This window comes from Furipterus horrens, unplaced genomic scaffold (genome assembly GCF_987537825.1).
Source record: "Furipterus horrens unplaced genomic scaffold, mFurHor1.1.pri manual_scaffold_2, whole genome shotgun sequence".
Lineage (NCBI taxonomy): Eukaryota > Metazoa > Chordata > Mammalia > Chiroptera > Furipteridae > Furipterus > Furipterus horrens.
Window position 1 is genome coordinate 71,993,932 of NW_028327172.1, and position 16,740 is coordinate 72,010,671.

Consider the following 16,740-nt stretch of genomic DNA (forward strand, 5'->3'; position numbering starts at 1 on the left):
ACTCTTTCTTTCTATCTTCTTAAAGTAACACTGAAAATTATTTTATTTTCTTTGTGTCCAGGGGAGAAATTATTAAATAATTTAAAAGCATTGTGACTTTTATTATTTTCCTCTTGTGGGGTTTTTGGGGGCACTAAAGGCTTTGTGCTCCTCTGATGTTTTTGCCCTGAAACAGCTTCTGTAGATACGGTCCTGTTTGCCATCTGCTTGCTTCTCACAGCTGGAGCCAGGAATCAGAAGCCAGGCATTTCTGCCTCCCTTGCTTACCATGATTCTAGGAAGTTTCTTAACAGCTTGATTTCCAGGAATAAGAACACCAGCCTTGCTGACTTCACAGGCTTATTTTGAATTGAAATGAAGAATAATGCTACTTGAAGGCTTTTGGCAGAGATCTAGAGCTATACAAATCCACATGATTGAGGCACCTAAAGTGAACAAGAGGCCTCTGCATTTTTCACATGAAAATGATACCTGTCATCTAAAGACATCTTGACTTACTTTTTAGAATGTTGAGGTTTAATTTCTTTCAAGAGAAAAAGAAACTATAAAGACTATGGAACTTACCTTGAATAACTGTATAGGAATTTTTCATAATCTTTTTATAAATGTCATTTTTAAAGAAAGAATAATGGACTATCATGCATGTATATTTGTAACTTGAATTTTATTGTTTACTACCATGCTATTACTGTTCCATGCAGATATGGCATTTAAGTCTTAAGTCCAGAGAATTTTGCATTCTTTTATTAAAAAACAGAGGCATTACAAAGGAGAAATTAACAACAGCAGTCTTTTGTATTTTCTTTATCTTGTTCATGTCCATAAAGTAATTAGTATTAACAGGAAAGCATTAGTATTTTGCACATATATTTTAAGTGTGTAAACAGCACATTCCATTGTGTTAAAACAGAGAGACATTACAAAGATGAATACAGAAGCAGTAAAGCTAGATTTTTTTCCTAAAAGGGGTTTTAGAATGTTTACATAGCTCAAAATACTGAATATTTTTCATTTAAAAAAATCCTTGAGTTTTCAAACTAGTACAACTGAGACGTGCGTGAGTCATTAATATTTGGAATACAGTGCTCCCCTTTCCCTCATTTTGTGTTGTTATAGAGGAAATGGGTTTTCAGTATACATGATTCAAGTGGGAAAAAACTGCATATTTAATTCCAAAATATTCATAGACTGAAAAAAAGCTCTTTTGGAGTAGTGATGTTTATGTTATAGTATCTATATCCAAACAACTTATTATGTTAATGCAGAAATACAAACAGCTTTATCAAACAAAATATTATTTTCTAGCTGCCTTACAGAAATGATTTACTCAAGAAAACAGAACAAAGTTTCTCAGTTTCATTAATCAGCTTTGTAATTATTTTGCCAGAGTTTTTTTCTTGGGATGAGAGAAACAAATAAAAAAAGTTTAAAAAGCTCATATGTGTCTATTTTGTTTTAGCTTGGTGTATTTATTAAGAGTAAATTCTGTGTGTCTTTGCAGTTCATCAATGTGGGTATTGAGAAGTTTCTCAAGTTCTTTCGCTCGCCTTTCTTCCTCCAGAAGGAAATGCTGTGCAGCCAGGGAAGCCGGGAAGGACATGTCTGGGGGAGACTAAGCAAAGAAAGGGAAGTTAGGTGAGGAGCATAAAGTCTTTTTAAATCTTCATGTTTCCAGGCATTCATTTTTATTTTTAAAAAATAATGTATTTATTTATTTGTTTATTTATTTATTTATTTTTAGAGAGAGGGGAAAGGAGAAAAAGAGGGAGAGAAACATCACTGTGTGGTTGCCTCTCACTTGCGCCCCCAACTGGGGACCTGACATGCAACCTAGTAAAGTACCCTGACTGGGAACCGAACCAGTGACACTTGGCTCACAGGTCGATGCTCAATCCACTGAGCCACAGCAGCCAGGGCTTCCAGGTATTCTTCATCCCTGACATATTGTCAAACATTGGAACCCTTAAGGACATATCTTAAACTGAATTCCCTCTACTACTGAAAATCAGTCTAATGAAATCCTCAAGGAACTAAAACAACACAGCTCCATTTCATTAAAAAGCTCTAGAAATGACTATTCCAGTGTCCAACTGCAAATGCAGGCACAACGTAATTACCATGAAACCTACCTAAAACATACTCCACCAATTTGCAAAGCCAATGATTTTCATATGAAAATAGGCAACTCTAAAATGCTGAAGTAAAGATTATAGTAGAATGGGGCAAATAATGTTTATACAGAAAAAAAAAAAGATTGGCTTTAAAAGGGGGCTAATTGCTACTTGAGTTAGTTGGGTGAGGAGGGCTGGTAGAACGATCTATCTCAGGGGCAAGAGTGGCTTCTAAGGGAGGAGGACCATGTGCTGGGAGGGATCTGGTTTGTCCAATTAGAGCTGAGAAAGCCTCAGTGATGAGGCCAGTTCCCTCCTTCGCTTGATGAAGTGCTCCTTTAACTGTGACCTATTGAGTGCCTACTTACACACACACACACACACACACACACACACACACCATCTGTGGCTGAGGATTAAAGGGTAATATTAGATAATTTTATAGTGCTTCATTCAAAATTATTCTTAAGTTAATTAAAAAAATAAGCTGGGGAAATTTTTACTTACATTTTCTAGTTCTGTGGTCCCTAGACATTTCTTCAGCTTTTGTTTTGTTAGGAAGAATGGGACTTAATAAAGGGTTTGAAGAGTCGACAACTTGTACACAGGTGAACTTTGTTCCAGGGGGATTTAGTTCACAACTCTGGCCTCTGCCAAAAGTGTATGCATTGTGGCAGATGCTGGTGGAGTACTGCAAGTTTGCCTGAGAAGTAGCCCCAGCTGTAGCTGCTGTGCCAGATATAGCATCTTTACTAAAGTAGAACATCAGAGCTGTGGGTACGTGGAATGCTGCTGTTGATCTGGCAAAGGCATTCTTTTTAATACTCAGTAAGGAGCAGGGCCAGAAGCAATTAGCATTCACGGGTAGACAACAGCACATGTCCATATTTTTTTGCCCCACATTATGTCATGTTAAGGATGCTGTCACAATAAATTCTGAAGGAGCCTGGACTGTCTGGACACTCCAAGGACTCTAAACTATAAGACATCAATCATATATTAACATTAACATCACACAAAGACCTGATGAACAAGAAGTGGCAAGACATGTTCTCCAGAAAGTGAACGATAAAACTCATCAACAACAATCATCAACAATAAAACTCAACATAATGTTTTCAGGTGTCCAGTGATATGGATGATGTCAACATATCTCCTCTTAAGCACACACTAATGCACTTTGCATTTCTTAACACTATGAAAGAAGCATAAAGCTTGATAGGTCTTTTCAGGCTTCCGGTTTTGGAGGTAGTATATTCCACTTTAGGTGGAAAAATCTGACTCATTTATTGGGCGACATAGACTGCTGGTTTTTTGTTTGTTTGTTTTAGCAGAGCCCAGAGAAAGAAAGAGCTGGTTGGGAAAGGGGTACAAGTAGTCCTGCTACCTGGGCCAAATGACTTATCAGGATATGCCATGTGGAACCTCTAGCAAGTCTCAGTAGGAGAGTGGCATTGCAGACCCTTAAGCTTCTGGAGCAAGGCCATGCCATCTCAGAAGAAAACTGTATACTGTTTGCAAAACAGTTTCTGTCATGCCACTGAGCCCCAGGTAGGACGAAGCATCTCAGAAAGTAGACAGAGTGACTTGATCTAGCTTCTGTCCTGGGCCATGCCAGTGGAAATTATGCATGGGTCCAATATGCTAGTCTGCCTTTCACCAAAGTTAATCTAGCTACCATTGCCATTGAATAGGGTTTGATCTGCTTGCAGGAAAGACCAAAGCTGACCTGATATGGCACCATCTCTCAAGGGGACCAGCCAGTCTCTTGCTGGCCATTAGATTACATCAGGGCCCTTATATCTTGGAAAGGGCAATGCTTTATCACCACCAGAATTGACAGCTATTCTGCCTTTCCTGCGTTGGCCAACACCACTATTGCTCACAGAGTGACTAAGATACTAACATGAGACCCTGATTAATACTAAATAAAGGAACCTACTTTACAGCAGAGGTGTAGGGGGATGATCATGGTATCCACTGGTCCTACCACATAGAGCACCATCCAGAGGATACTACCCCGATAGGCTTCCTGAAAGCACAGCTGAGGCATCAGTTTGGAAATTATATCCTGTGAGGATGGCGTGCGATTATTCAGGATTTGGGAGAGGTTAATTACTGCTATCTTCTACAGTGTTTCTGACAGGTAGAATACATGGATCTGGGAACAAAAGGGAGAATGTAGGAATGACTCTACTCTCTACCACTTCTGTTGACCAGCTTAGAGAATTTGTGCCTTCTGTCTCTGTACATTTAGGCTCTATTGGTCTACAGGGCAAGGGTCTCATAGGGGGAATGCTTCCATGAGGAATGTCTAAGACTCTCAGTGAACTTAAAGCTTTGGCTGGCACCCACTTTGGGCTTCTCATGCTGACAGGTCAGAGGCACAGAAAAGAGGTTCTATACTGGTGGGGGTAACTGACCCTAATCATCGCTAAGAGGTAAGACTACTACTACATAACAGAGACAGTGAGAAATATGTTTGGTACTTGCATAATCCACTGAGGTGATCCTTTGGTACTCTAATGCCCAGTTTTAATTGTAAATGGCAAACCACATCCTGATAAGGGCATTAGAACCAAGGGCTCACCCCACAAGGCAAGCCACCTGGACCAACAGAAGTGCCAGCTGAAGGGGAAGGTAATCTAGAATGGATGAAGAGATGGTGAGTATCAGTTAAGCCCTTGAGACCAACTGCAGCATCACAGGATGTAGTTTGTCCCACTAACCCTCCTCTTATAAGTATTCCCAGAAATTATGATCAGCCAGAATCTTGGAGAAGCGATGCCTGAAAGGAATGAACAATATGAACATAGATCTGAGTGGTTCAAAAGGTGGATTGTAGTGGATACTGCTGGATCCCCTTCACCAGGCTGGTGCGACTATCCTGCAACAGCTGTGAGTGTTGACTGAATAGCTCACAGCTGGCCAGTTCTCTGGAGACCTGCCCTCCACTGAACTGAAGCCTCCTGCCTCATCTGGGAAGTTGCAATGCCTCCTCCAGCCCATTTCCTCTCAGAGGCAAGACTGACACAGGAGCACAAAACACCAGACTCCGTTGTGCAATCCATGCGCCAAGCTCCTGATGAGATGAGGTTGAATTAATCTCTAGCTCAGACCTCACCTTTATTTGACTTTCCTTTTCTACTCTCACCTCCTTCCCTCACTCTTCTGCTGAGAATACTCTCAATAAATCCTCTCACAAGAATCTCCATCTCACATCCTAGGGAACCTGACTGACCTCAGACAGATGACTTCCTAGATTCTTGCTTGAGTAACTGGGTGACATCAATACCAGTTATTGAGAAATAAAAACAGTAAAATGAGTATTAAGGGTAAGGTCTTTTTTATTTTTGATTCCCCAGGCCCTAGCACAGATTCTGAATGTTTAATTAATATCTGAACAAAAAAAATATATTCAATTTTGGATAAAGCTGAGCTAGAGGTGACTTGGGACTCAGACTGTCAAGTAGAGAGTGGGATCTATCAGTCCAGATTTCAGAAGATAGGTCTGGATCACAGGTACACATTTGGAAATTATAATGATTAAAGCCATAAGTCCATCTGAAATCATCCAAGATATGCAAATAAAAGAAGTTAAAAATAGAATCCTGGGGAACACTTCATTTCAGGCACCCACTCCATGGTCATGTTCTTGACATTGTCATCAATGATAACTTTGTTATTTACTAATCAGTATTTTAAGAAAACCACCTATTACCCTTCTGGCTTACTTAGTCTAGTCTATAGCAAATATCATACACAATGGTGAAATAATGAAAACTTTCCCCTTGCAATTGAGAATGAGAGAAGGATGATGGCAATACCAGTTTTTCTGCTCAACATTTACTTTAGGTCCTGGTCAGTACAATAATGCAAGAAAAAGAGAAAAGGTGTAAAGATTTGAAAGTAGAAAAGCAAACTGTCATTATTTTGATTCTGCATAAAGAAAAATTCAAAAGAATCTACAGGATTGGAATATATGCACAAGTTCAAGTGAGTATTTCCATTGGGAAAAGGATTGAGAATCCTACCTTATACCACATGCAAAAATTAATTCTAGATATAGATCTAAATATGAAAAGTAAACAGTCAAAGCTTCCAGAAGAAAATATAGGATAATATTTTTATAACTTTGGGAAAGGAAAAAGTTTTAAGTAGGACACCTAAAATATTAACCGTAAAGGAAAAGATTCATACGTTTGAATATATTAAAATTGAGAACTTTGGTCATCAAAAGAGACTATTAAGTGAAGAGGCAAGTAAGAGTAAAGGAAGATATCTGCAATACTTATAATCAATGAAACGTTTATATTCAGCATGTATAAAGAACCTGTACAAATTAATAAGAATAGAGACAATCCAATCCAACAGAAACTGAACAGACACTTTATAGTGAAAAATATCAAAATAGCCAATAAATATATGAAAAGTTGCTCAACTTCATTAATCACCAGAGAAATAAGAATTGAAACCATAATAAGATGTAACTAATCACTGACCATAAAAGCTAAATTTAAAAGACCAATCACTACCAAGAGTTGAAAAAGTATAGAACAAAGAAAACAAACAGTATCTGTTGGGGTGTTAACTGGCTCATATAGTTAAGAATGCAGCTTGGCAGAACCTCCTAATGTTGACCTTATGCATATTCTACTACCTAGCAATTATGCTCTTCGGTATATACCCAGTGGAAATTATACACATGAGCACCAAGAGACACATACAATGTTTTTAGAAGCATTATTGGTAATAGACTCAAACAGGATATAAATGTCCATCAATAGTAGAATGTTTAAATTGTAGTATCATTGCATGTAGTAATTATATACAATGGAACACTAAAGAAACAAAAATGGATAAACTATAGCTGTGTAAAACAATATGGATGATGAATCTCATAAACAGTGTTGAGCAAAAGCAGCGTGAAACAAAAGAACACATGGGGTATGATACCATTTATATAAAATTTACAAATGGCCACAACTCAATCATGATATTAAAAGTCAGGATAGTGGCTACCTTGGGAGAGAGTTGAAGAAGTAATTGGAAGAGTACGTGAGGGGAGTTCTGGAGTGCTACAGCTGTTCTATTTATTACCTAGGTGGTAGTTGCATTGAGGTGTTCCCTTCATGGTAATTCATTAAACTGTCCAGTTCTGATTTGTGCATGTCCTTGTATGCATGTCAGGGCAATAGAAAAGATTTTTTTAGAAGAGGCACAAAAAATCACCTGTAGCTCTTTAAAATATAGAGATCCTCGAGGGTTGATGGAATGTCTAGGAGTGAGTCCCAAGCACCTGCATTTTTAAAAACACCCCTGAAATTCTGGCCTGCACTAGAGGTGAATAACCATTGATTGAAATATTTCATGACACATTATGGATCTTTTTTCCTTCTGTAGGCAGGCATGGCCAAATGATTCAAGCAGCAATATTTTTTAACAACTATGTATACATCAGTATATCAGTATCGGTGTAAGAGTAATCATTTCTTAAAGACATAAAAAAAAAAAAAAAGAATCCAGCAACTCACCAGTGGGAATACTTCTTCATCACTAACCAGAGGACTTGTGATTTCTTTCATTTGAAGTGGCAAGGGTGGCAATGCAGGCGTTGCACTCTCATTTAGCTCACAGTCTTGGCTAAGCCTAAAAGACGAGAAATGGCTGTCACTGTTGCTGCCAAGGACAACTGTTGGTTTGTGTAGCTAAGGATTGTAACTCCTCTGATGTCTAACTGGGGGAAAATACACAAAATGTTTGGGCTTGTCATCTAGATATCTCTTTGATAAAAAAGGTGAAGGGATTAAGCAAAGAAAAAAGAAAAGAAATCTCTTACACACAGACAACAGTATGGTAGATTGAAGAGGGTAAAGGAGGGATAAATGGTGATGGAAGGAGACTTGACTTGGGTTGGTGGATACACAATACAATATACAGATGAGGTGTTGTAGAATTGTACACATGAAATCTATATAATTTTATTAACCAATGTCAACCCTCCCCCTCAAAAAAGGAAAGAAATCCCAACCTGAAACAGACGGAGACAAATAAGATATAAAGGGCTATGGAGGAAGTGTGAACTGGAGGAAGGGGGGCCAAAGACAGGGAAACAGACAGGGGAACATGTGTGAGCAATGACAGATGGAAGGGAGGGGGCTGCCAAGATGAGGGCCCAGTACAAATAAACAAACAATGAAGTGCAATAAAAAAATTTTAAGACAAATTAAAAGATATTTCTTTAAAAATAATTCTCCTGGTGAATAATTTCTACTCTATTTAAAAGACTTAGAATGATTCATAATAAAGCAGAGAACTTTGTACAGTAATTGTTAAAAATATTCTGCCATCCTTATGGCTTACATTGTTTCCCTCTCTGTTTTACTTTTGTATCTCTGCCACTTAATTAAATAACATGAAACTAGTTTGAGAAAAATCTCAAAACAGCTAACAATGCTGCCTTCACAGCTCTGAATAGATACTCATTTTCTATTTTCTATTTCACTTAACCTCATTGGTGTTCTTAGCGTAATTATGCTTTTTAAAAACTCTAGAACAAGTCTTTGTATAATAATAATAATTCTTGTTCCTACAGGAATTAATGATTTGTAATGTTTTCAATTTACATCATCTTCTAAGCGCCTCCACACTGTCTGTTGACCTTGAGCTTGTGATTTTATCTTTCTGTTACTTTATGCTTTCATGTATAAAAAGGTTGTTATGAGAATTGAACCCCACAATTTGGATGAAAGGCACAGTACAGAATTAGTTGTTTGTGCTAATATAAGGTAGAAAATGAGACTGAATAAAATACCAGTGAGAGTTTAAATTTTCATATGCTGCCTAAATAAATGAGTAATGAAACAAAGAAACAAACCAATGTACCCTAAAATTTTACTCCAAAAGTCCCAACAGTATGGGTTGTTTGGGACTAAATAAATATTTTTCTGAGCATTAAATCATGCAAATGGGGTTTAAATCTAATAAAAATCATCAGAGACCATGAAAACATAAAAATTTCTTCAATTTAAAATTATTTATTTTTATTACTAATTCAAACTCTGGAGGTATCAGTGAACTATTTTCAAAGCCTTCATATTTTAACTTCACACAATTCAAAAAATTTACATTATTTCTCTCTGGTCTTATCCAAAGACTATCTATCTATACTTGTTTCTTATTATGCAAACATTTTCAAAGCTATGCATACAAACAGCAATAAAAGTTAAGTAAGGCATCTGTAAATTAATCTATAAAAACAAATACATGTTCCATTTTTACTTATCTTGAAATATATCTTTTTTTGAATTCATTCTCCCAAACCATAATTACCATGGAAACAAAACAACAAATTAAACTGAAATAACATGGTTTATAATGGGCACAATCAGATGAGACACCCTTCAATCAAATAGAATTATCACAATTGCATAGAACATACATCTGCATAGAATCTTCTGTTGAACCTTTTAATTTTAGTGAGGCTACCATCTATACTTCAAAACACAGTGGTAAAAGTAAGATAACTATAGAAGTGATTCAAGAAATATATATCTTTCTTTAATCTTAAGTATACAGAGATTTCAGGAGAAGTATTACTTGTTCTAAATTATCTAAATAATTGTCTCAATTGTTCATTTTCTTTTGGATGTAGAGATAGTTTTATGGTGTTATTTACTAAATTTTATATAGGAACTTTCTTTTTATTGTAAGATCAATAAAACGTAGAGATTGAAAGGGAAGACTACATTATGAAGTAAAGTACTTTAGTTTTAAATCATCTTTATATCTGACACATCCTTCTAGGATACAGCTATTCAAATACTTCATAAAACTACCTTGCATAAAATGCTAAGTATATCAATTTAAAAGCCACCTTAAAAATTGTTTCAGAAGGCTTTTAATACCCCCTCATTAGCTAGTCTGTTCAGTTATCTTTTCCATGGGCCCTATTCCAAAGCCTCTGTCTATTTTTGCCAGGGGGCAGGATCTGGCTGCTCCGTTGGGACAACTATAGCCACTTGAGATTTCAGTCAACTCTTGGCAGTTTTCAGAGTTGCCTGACTGTATCCAGTCCCAACCCTCCATTACTTTTCCCCACGCTGTAGGATAATGTCCTCAGCATGGAACAGGATCCCTTCACAACTATGCTAATTTACCTGTTTCTAGCCTCACCTTCTATCACTCAACATAATGCTCCCAATCCTATGGACTACCAGTATTCCCTCACTTACCATGGGTATTACATTCTAGGCCCCCCGCCCCCACCCCCCCCGTGAAGTAGGAACCTTACATTTATTCTACACTCTTAAACCTACGTGACTTTTAACAACATACATACACAGTACTGCAAAATCCCGTGATATAGCAAAAAATCCACGGTAAATAATTAAATATAATATTTTTAAAAATCTTGCGATACAGTAAGGCCGCGATAAGTGAACGGCAATATAGAGAGGGACAACTGTACTTATTGTCTCCTGGCTAGAGTTGTTCAGCCTGCTGTTTTGCTCCTTATGAGTACAAAATTTTCTCAACTTATTTCACTTCTTAGGTGACTGTTCCTTGACAAGGGACCCTGCAAGAGTGATTATGACAAGCTTGCTGACTTTGTGTTTTTTTAACCATTTTTATTGTTATCTTATTACAGTTGTCTCAATTATTCTCCTTTGCCCTCCTCTACCCATTCTACTCCCCTGATCCCACAGTCAATTCCCAAACTGTTGTCCGTGTCTGTGGGTCATTTATACATGTTCTTTGTCTAGTCCCTTCCCTTTCCTTCCACCATTAGTTCCCTCCCCCAATGCCTCTGGTCACTTTTAGTATGTTGCCACGTTTCCTTGCCTGTGGTTCTATGTTTTCTTAAACAATTACCTTTCTTTTTTTTAAAAGATTTTATTTATTTTTAGAGAGAGGGGAAGGAGGAAAGAAAGAGAGGTAGAGAAACATCAATGTGTAGTTATCTCTTGTGCGCCCCCAACTGGGGACCTGGCCCAGAACCCAAGCATGTGCCCTGACTGGGAATCAAACTGATGATCTTCTGGCTCACAGACTGGCACTCAATCTACTGAGCCACAGCAGCCAGGGCTCCTGTGATTCTGTTTTGTTCGTTAGTTTATTTTGTTCATTAGGTTCCTGTTATAGGTGAGATCATATGCTACCTACCTTTCACCGACTGTCTTATTTCAGTTAGCATAATACTCTCCAGTCTACCCATGTTGTCACAAAAGGTAGGAGTTCCTTCTTTCTTTCTGCTGCATAGTACTCCACTGTATAAATGTACCAGTTTTATGATCCACTCATTTACTAATGGACACTTAGGTTGTTTCTAGCACTTGGCTATTGTAAATTGTGCTGCTATGAACATAGGGGTGCATAGGTTCTTTTGTATCAGTGACTTGGGATTCTTAGGGTATATTCCCAACAGTGGAATCACTGGGTCAAAAGGCAGTTCCATTTTTCGTTTTTTAAGAAAATTCTATACTGTTTTCCACAGTGGCTGCACCAGTCTGCAGTCCTATCAACAGTGCACTAGGATTCCCTTTTCATCCTCACTAGCGCTTGTTGTTCGTTGATTTGTTAATGATGGGCATTCTGACCAGTGTGAAGGGATATCTCAATGTGGTTTTAATTTGCATCTCTCTGATGGCTAGTGATGTTGAGCATCTTTTCATATGCCTATGGACATCTGTGTGTCCTCCTTGGAAAAGCATCTATTCAGATCCTTTGCCCATTTTTTACTTGGATTGTCTTCCTGGTCTTGAGTTGTACGAGTTCTTCATATATTTTTGAGATCAAACCCTTATCCAATGTATCATTGGCAAATATGTTTTCCCATAATGTTGGTTTCTTTTTCATTTTGCCAATGTTTTATTGAGCTGTGCAGAAGGTTTTTAGTTTGATGTAGTCCCATTTGTTTATTTTTTTCCTTTACTTCCATTGCCCTAGGAGATATATTGTCAAAAATATTGCTATGTAGGATATCTGAAATTTTATTGCCAATGTTTCTTCTAGGAATCTTATGGTGTCAGGGCTTATGCTTAAGTCTTTTATCCATTTTGAGTTTATTCTGGTACATGGTATAATTTGGTGGCCTAGTTTCATTTTTTAGCATGTACCAGTCCAGTTCTCCCAACACCATTTATTGAAGAGGCTACCTTTATTTACTCCATTGCATGTTCATGCCCTATTTGTCAAATATTAATTGACCATAGAGATGTGAGCTTTTTTTTAATATTAGAAACTTTTATTAATTAGACCTGAAGCAATTTTAATGGTTAATGTTTGTGATTACTAAAATTTTCCTGTATATAACTATTAAAACCATAAATTCACTTTTAAGTATGTATCTTAAATAGAGACAAAACTGCATTTATTATAACACTGATTTGTCACTAAAGTTAGTTATAGGACTTCTGGCCAAGATGGAGGCCTAGACAGATACACTGTGTCTCCCTCCACAACTAAGAAGGAATACAACTACCTCAAAACTAGAGACAACCAGAAGTTCCAAAAAACCGAGCTGCATGGAAGTTCAACAAATAAAGATATAAAGAAGAAATACTCATCCAGACAGGTAGGAGGGGCAGAACCCAGGCAGAGAGGACACGGTGTGGTGGTGGAAGCAGTGGTGGCAGCAGTGGCGGCAGCAGTGGCGGCAGCAGGCCATGGAAAGTGCAGCCACACGTCTTAAAAAGTTGGGAGGGACACCTGGGGAGCATTCTCAGCACCAGACCAGACCATGCAGCTCATGGTCCCAGCGTTGGGAAAAATAAAGCATCATTGCTTCTCACTGGGCAAACCAGTGGGGGTTGCAGAGGAGGAAGAAACTGCCAGTGTTTTAATAAAGTCCACTTGTTTAAAGGGCCCCCATGGCCATAGAATGTCCACAGACCCACCCACTCTGGAAACAATGGCCAGGGCAACAGCTAGAGAGGCGCCAGTCCCACATGGAAGTGGGAGAGGTGCCTGGAAAAGGGGTGGGTGCTGAGCAAGCAGCATTTTTCCCTCTCAGACCCCCCCCCCACCACAGCACCACAATGTGGTGAGACAGGTCACTCTGTACTGATGAATACCTCAGGTTCCGCCCCTTACAATGTAACAGGTTTGACGGCTCTACCTAAGACACAGAGGCAAACAAACACAGGAGCCTGTCAACATGAGGAGACAAAAGTGTGGCCCAAAAAGGGGAATGGATCAAGGTTCCAGTAGGAGAACTAAGTGACAAGGAGATAGCCAACTTAACAGATGAGGAGATAGACAACCTAACAAATGCAGAATTCAAAACCCTGGTGATAAAGATGCTCACAGGCTTGACAGATATGCTTAAGTATGGCAAATGCATAAGGGAAGAAGTGAGGCTATGATAAATGAAATGAAGAAAAATCCACACAAAACCAGTGGTGAAGGGAAGGGAACCAGGGTTCAAATCAATGATTTGGAATATAAGGAACAAAAACAGTCAACCAGTGCAGAATGAGGAAACAAGAATTGAAAAAACTGAGGAGATGGCCCATAGGCATATGAGGAGAGGCTTAGGAACTTCTGGGACAACTTTAAACGTGTCAACATCCAAACCATAGGGGTGCCAGAAGGAGAAGAGAAAGAAGAAGAAATCAAAAGCTTATGTAAGAAATAATGAAGGAAAACTCTCCAAATTTGGTGAAGGAAATAGACATACAAGTCCAGCAAGCACAGAAAGTCCCAAAGAAGCTAGACCCAAAGAGGACCACACCAAGACACATCATAATTAAAATGCCAAGTGTGAAAGGTAAGGAGAGAAGATTAAAAGCAGTAAGAGAAAAGCAGAGAGTTACCTACAAAGGTGTGCCTATAAGACTTCTAGCTGACTTCTCAAAAGAAACTTTGCAGGCAAGAAGGGGCTGTCAAGGAGAATTCAAGGTGATGAAAAGCAAGGACTTACAACCAAGATTACTCAATCCAGCAAAGCTATTGTTTAGAACGGAAGGGCAGATAAAGTGCTTCCCAGACAAGGTAAAGCTAAAGGAGTTCATCGTCACCAAGCTATTATTATATGAAATGTCAAAGGGACTTACTTAAGAAAAAGAAGATCAAAATTATGAACATTGAAATGACAACAAACTCACACCTATCAACAACTGAACCTAAAAATAAGAACAAAATCCAACAAAGCAAACCAGAATAGGAACAGAATCATAGGTATGGGGCTCATTCAGAGGGGTATCAGCTGGGAGGGGAAAAGGGGAGGAATAGGGAAATGGTACAGGAATTAAGAAGCATAATTGGTTGGTACAAAATAGACAGGGGCAAGTTAAGAATAATATAGAAAGGATGAAGCCAAAGAACTTATATGCATGACCCATAGACATGAACTAAGGGGGTGGGATCTCTGGAGGGAAGTGGGGTACTGGGCAGAGGGGAGAAAAGGGAAAAAAATTGGGACTACTGTAACAACATAACCAATAAAATATACTTTAAAAATTAGTTATATATTACTAGCTTTGGATACCACCATTCCAAATTAGTTTGTAAAATATCCTAAACTTCAAAACTCTTAAAAACTTTAAAAATATTCACTGCATCTTCATCCAATTCAATTACATTTCATTAATTTTTTAAAAAATGCAAAATTACTGTGTTATTGGAAAGCAAACCCTTTGAGGTATCCTAAAATTCTTCACAAGTGCAGAAGCATAAAAAAATAACAAACAAACAAAAAAAAAACATCACTTCTAACAGGAACGGGAAACAACAAAAATTGAGTTCCTTCTGAGGTCAAAGATTATCTTAAAATTGTATTATACAAATCACTTATTTTTTAATGCTTGATGGCTTATTTTTTTAAATTATATGTTATTGATTATGCTATTATAATTGCCCCAGTTTTTCCGCTCCTCCCCCCCCCCCAGCACTCCCCAGTTTGTCAGGCAATCCATGGGTCATGTGTATAAGTTCTCTGTCTACTTCATTTCCTGTACATCCTCCAGCTATCTTGTAATTACCAATTTGTACTTCTTAATCCCCTCATCTCTTCACAAATTCTCCCAACCCCCCCCAATCTGACAACCATCAAAACACTCCATATCCGTGATTCTGTCTCTGTTCTTCTTGCTTGTTTAGTTTTTGTTCTTTTTTTAGATTCAATTGTTGATCAATATGTAATTTTTGCTATTTTATTCATAATTTTTATCGTATTCTTTCTCTTAAATAAGTCCCTTTCATATTTCATATAGTAATAGTTTGGTGATGATGAACTCCTCTAGCTTTTTCCTTGTCTGGGGAGCTCTTTATCTGCCCTTTGATTTTAAATGATATCTTCACTGGGTAAAGCAGTCTTAGCTGTTGATGCCTGCTTTTCATGACTGAATATTTCTTGCCAATGCCTTTGAGCCTGCAAAGTTTCTTTTGAGGAATCAACTGAAAATCTTATGGGAACTCCCTTGTAGGGAACTAACTTCTTTTCCCTTGCTGCTTTTAAGATTCTCTCTTTATCTTTAACCTTTGGCATTTTAGTTATGATGTGTTTTGGGGGAGGCCTCTTTGCATCCGTTTAGTTTGGGACTCTGCTTCCTGGACTTGCATGTCTATTTCCTTCACCAAATTAAGGAAGTTTTCTTCATTATTTTTTTTCTCAACTAGATTTCCAATTCCTTGCTCTTTTTCCTCTCCTCCCAGCACCCCTGTGATGTGAATGTTGAAGCCCATGAAGTTGTCCCAGAGGCTGCTTACACTCCCTCATATTTTTTGGATTCATTTTTCTTGTTCTAATTGGTTGTTTTTTCCTTACTTATGTTTCAAGTAATTTATCTGATCCTCAGCAATAGTCTATTGTTGTTTCCCTGTAAATTATCCTTTATTTCAATTAGTTTTTCCTTTGTTTCTGACTGATTTTTTTTGGAGTTTTGATCTGTTCTTTCATTTGGGTCATGTTTCTTTGTCTCCTCATTTTGGCAGCCTTCCTGTCTGTTTCTATGTATTAGGTGGAGCTGCTATGACTCCCTGTCTTGGTAGTGTGGCCTAATGTAGTGAATGTCCTATGTGGTCCAGCCGCACAGCTGCCCCTATCACCCAAGCTGGGTACTTGAGGTGTGCCCTTTGTGTGGGCTGAGTACACCTTCCTCTTGTAGTTGAGCCTTGTTGGCAGGTCAATGGGAGGGATTCACCCAGGGCAGTCAGCTGCAAAGACTGGCTATGACCACTGACCACCAACCTCCGCCCTCCATGGAGGATCAGCTGTGCAGGTGCAGTGTTGTGATGCCTCAACATGGTCTGTAGTTGTCCACTGGGTCACAGGATCTGGGGATTACAGGCCATGTTCAGCCTCCACTTGTGTTCTGCTTGGGACCACCCTGCATGAGCTACAAAGCAATTTGCAGATGGCTGCTATTTATGCTGGGCTTGGGTGTTCCCAGGTGAAGCCAAACGATGATCCAAAGCTAGATAATGCCAGTATCATGCTTGGGGCCACTTAGCCAGAGGGATGGGGGCTGTGAGATCACTGAGATTGGCTGGTGCTTGAGAGAATTTAGGAAGGTGTGAAGCATGAGCCAAGACCAGCCATTCATATTGAAAAGTCACTGTTAATATCCTGGGTGAGCCCATAAGTTGGGTGGGGTAGAGCCTCAGAGGATCTCCCCAGCAGGGCAAA

General features: G+C 38.5%; 1 protein-coding gene across 1 annotated transcript in view; it reads right to left on the minus strand.

Moving 5' to 3' along the window:
* Positions 1-1,435: 1,435 nt before the first annotated feature.
* DEUP1 (deuterosome assembly protein 1) overlaps positions 1,436-16,740 on the minus strand; it is a 106,141-nt gene continuing 90,836 nt past the window's right edge. Inside the window, exons 12-13 of the mRNA XM_090267852.1 lie at positions 7,646-7,760; positions 1,436-1,612 (exon numbers count right to left, since the gene is read on the minus strand). Coding sequence (XP_090123978.1) covers positions 1,436-1,612; positions 7,646-7,760 — 292 coding nt within the window. The remainder of the gene's footprint in view (positions 1,613-7,645; positions 7,761-16,740) is intronic.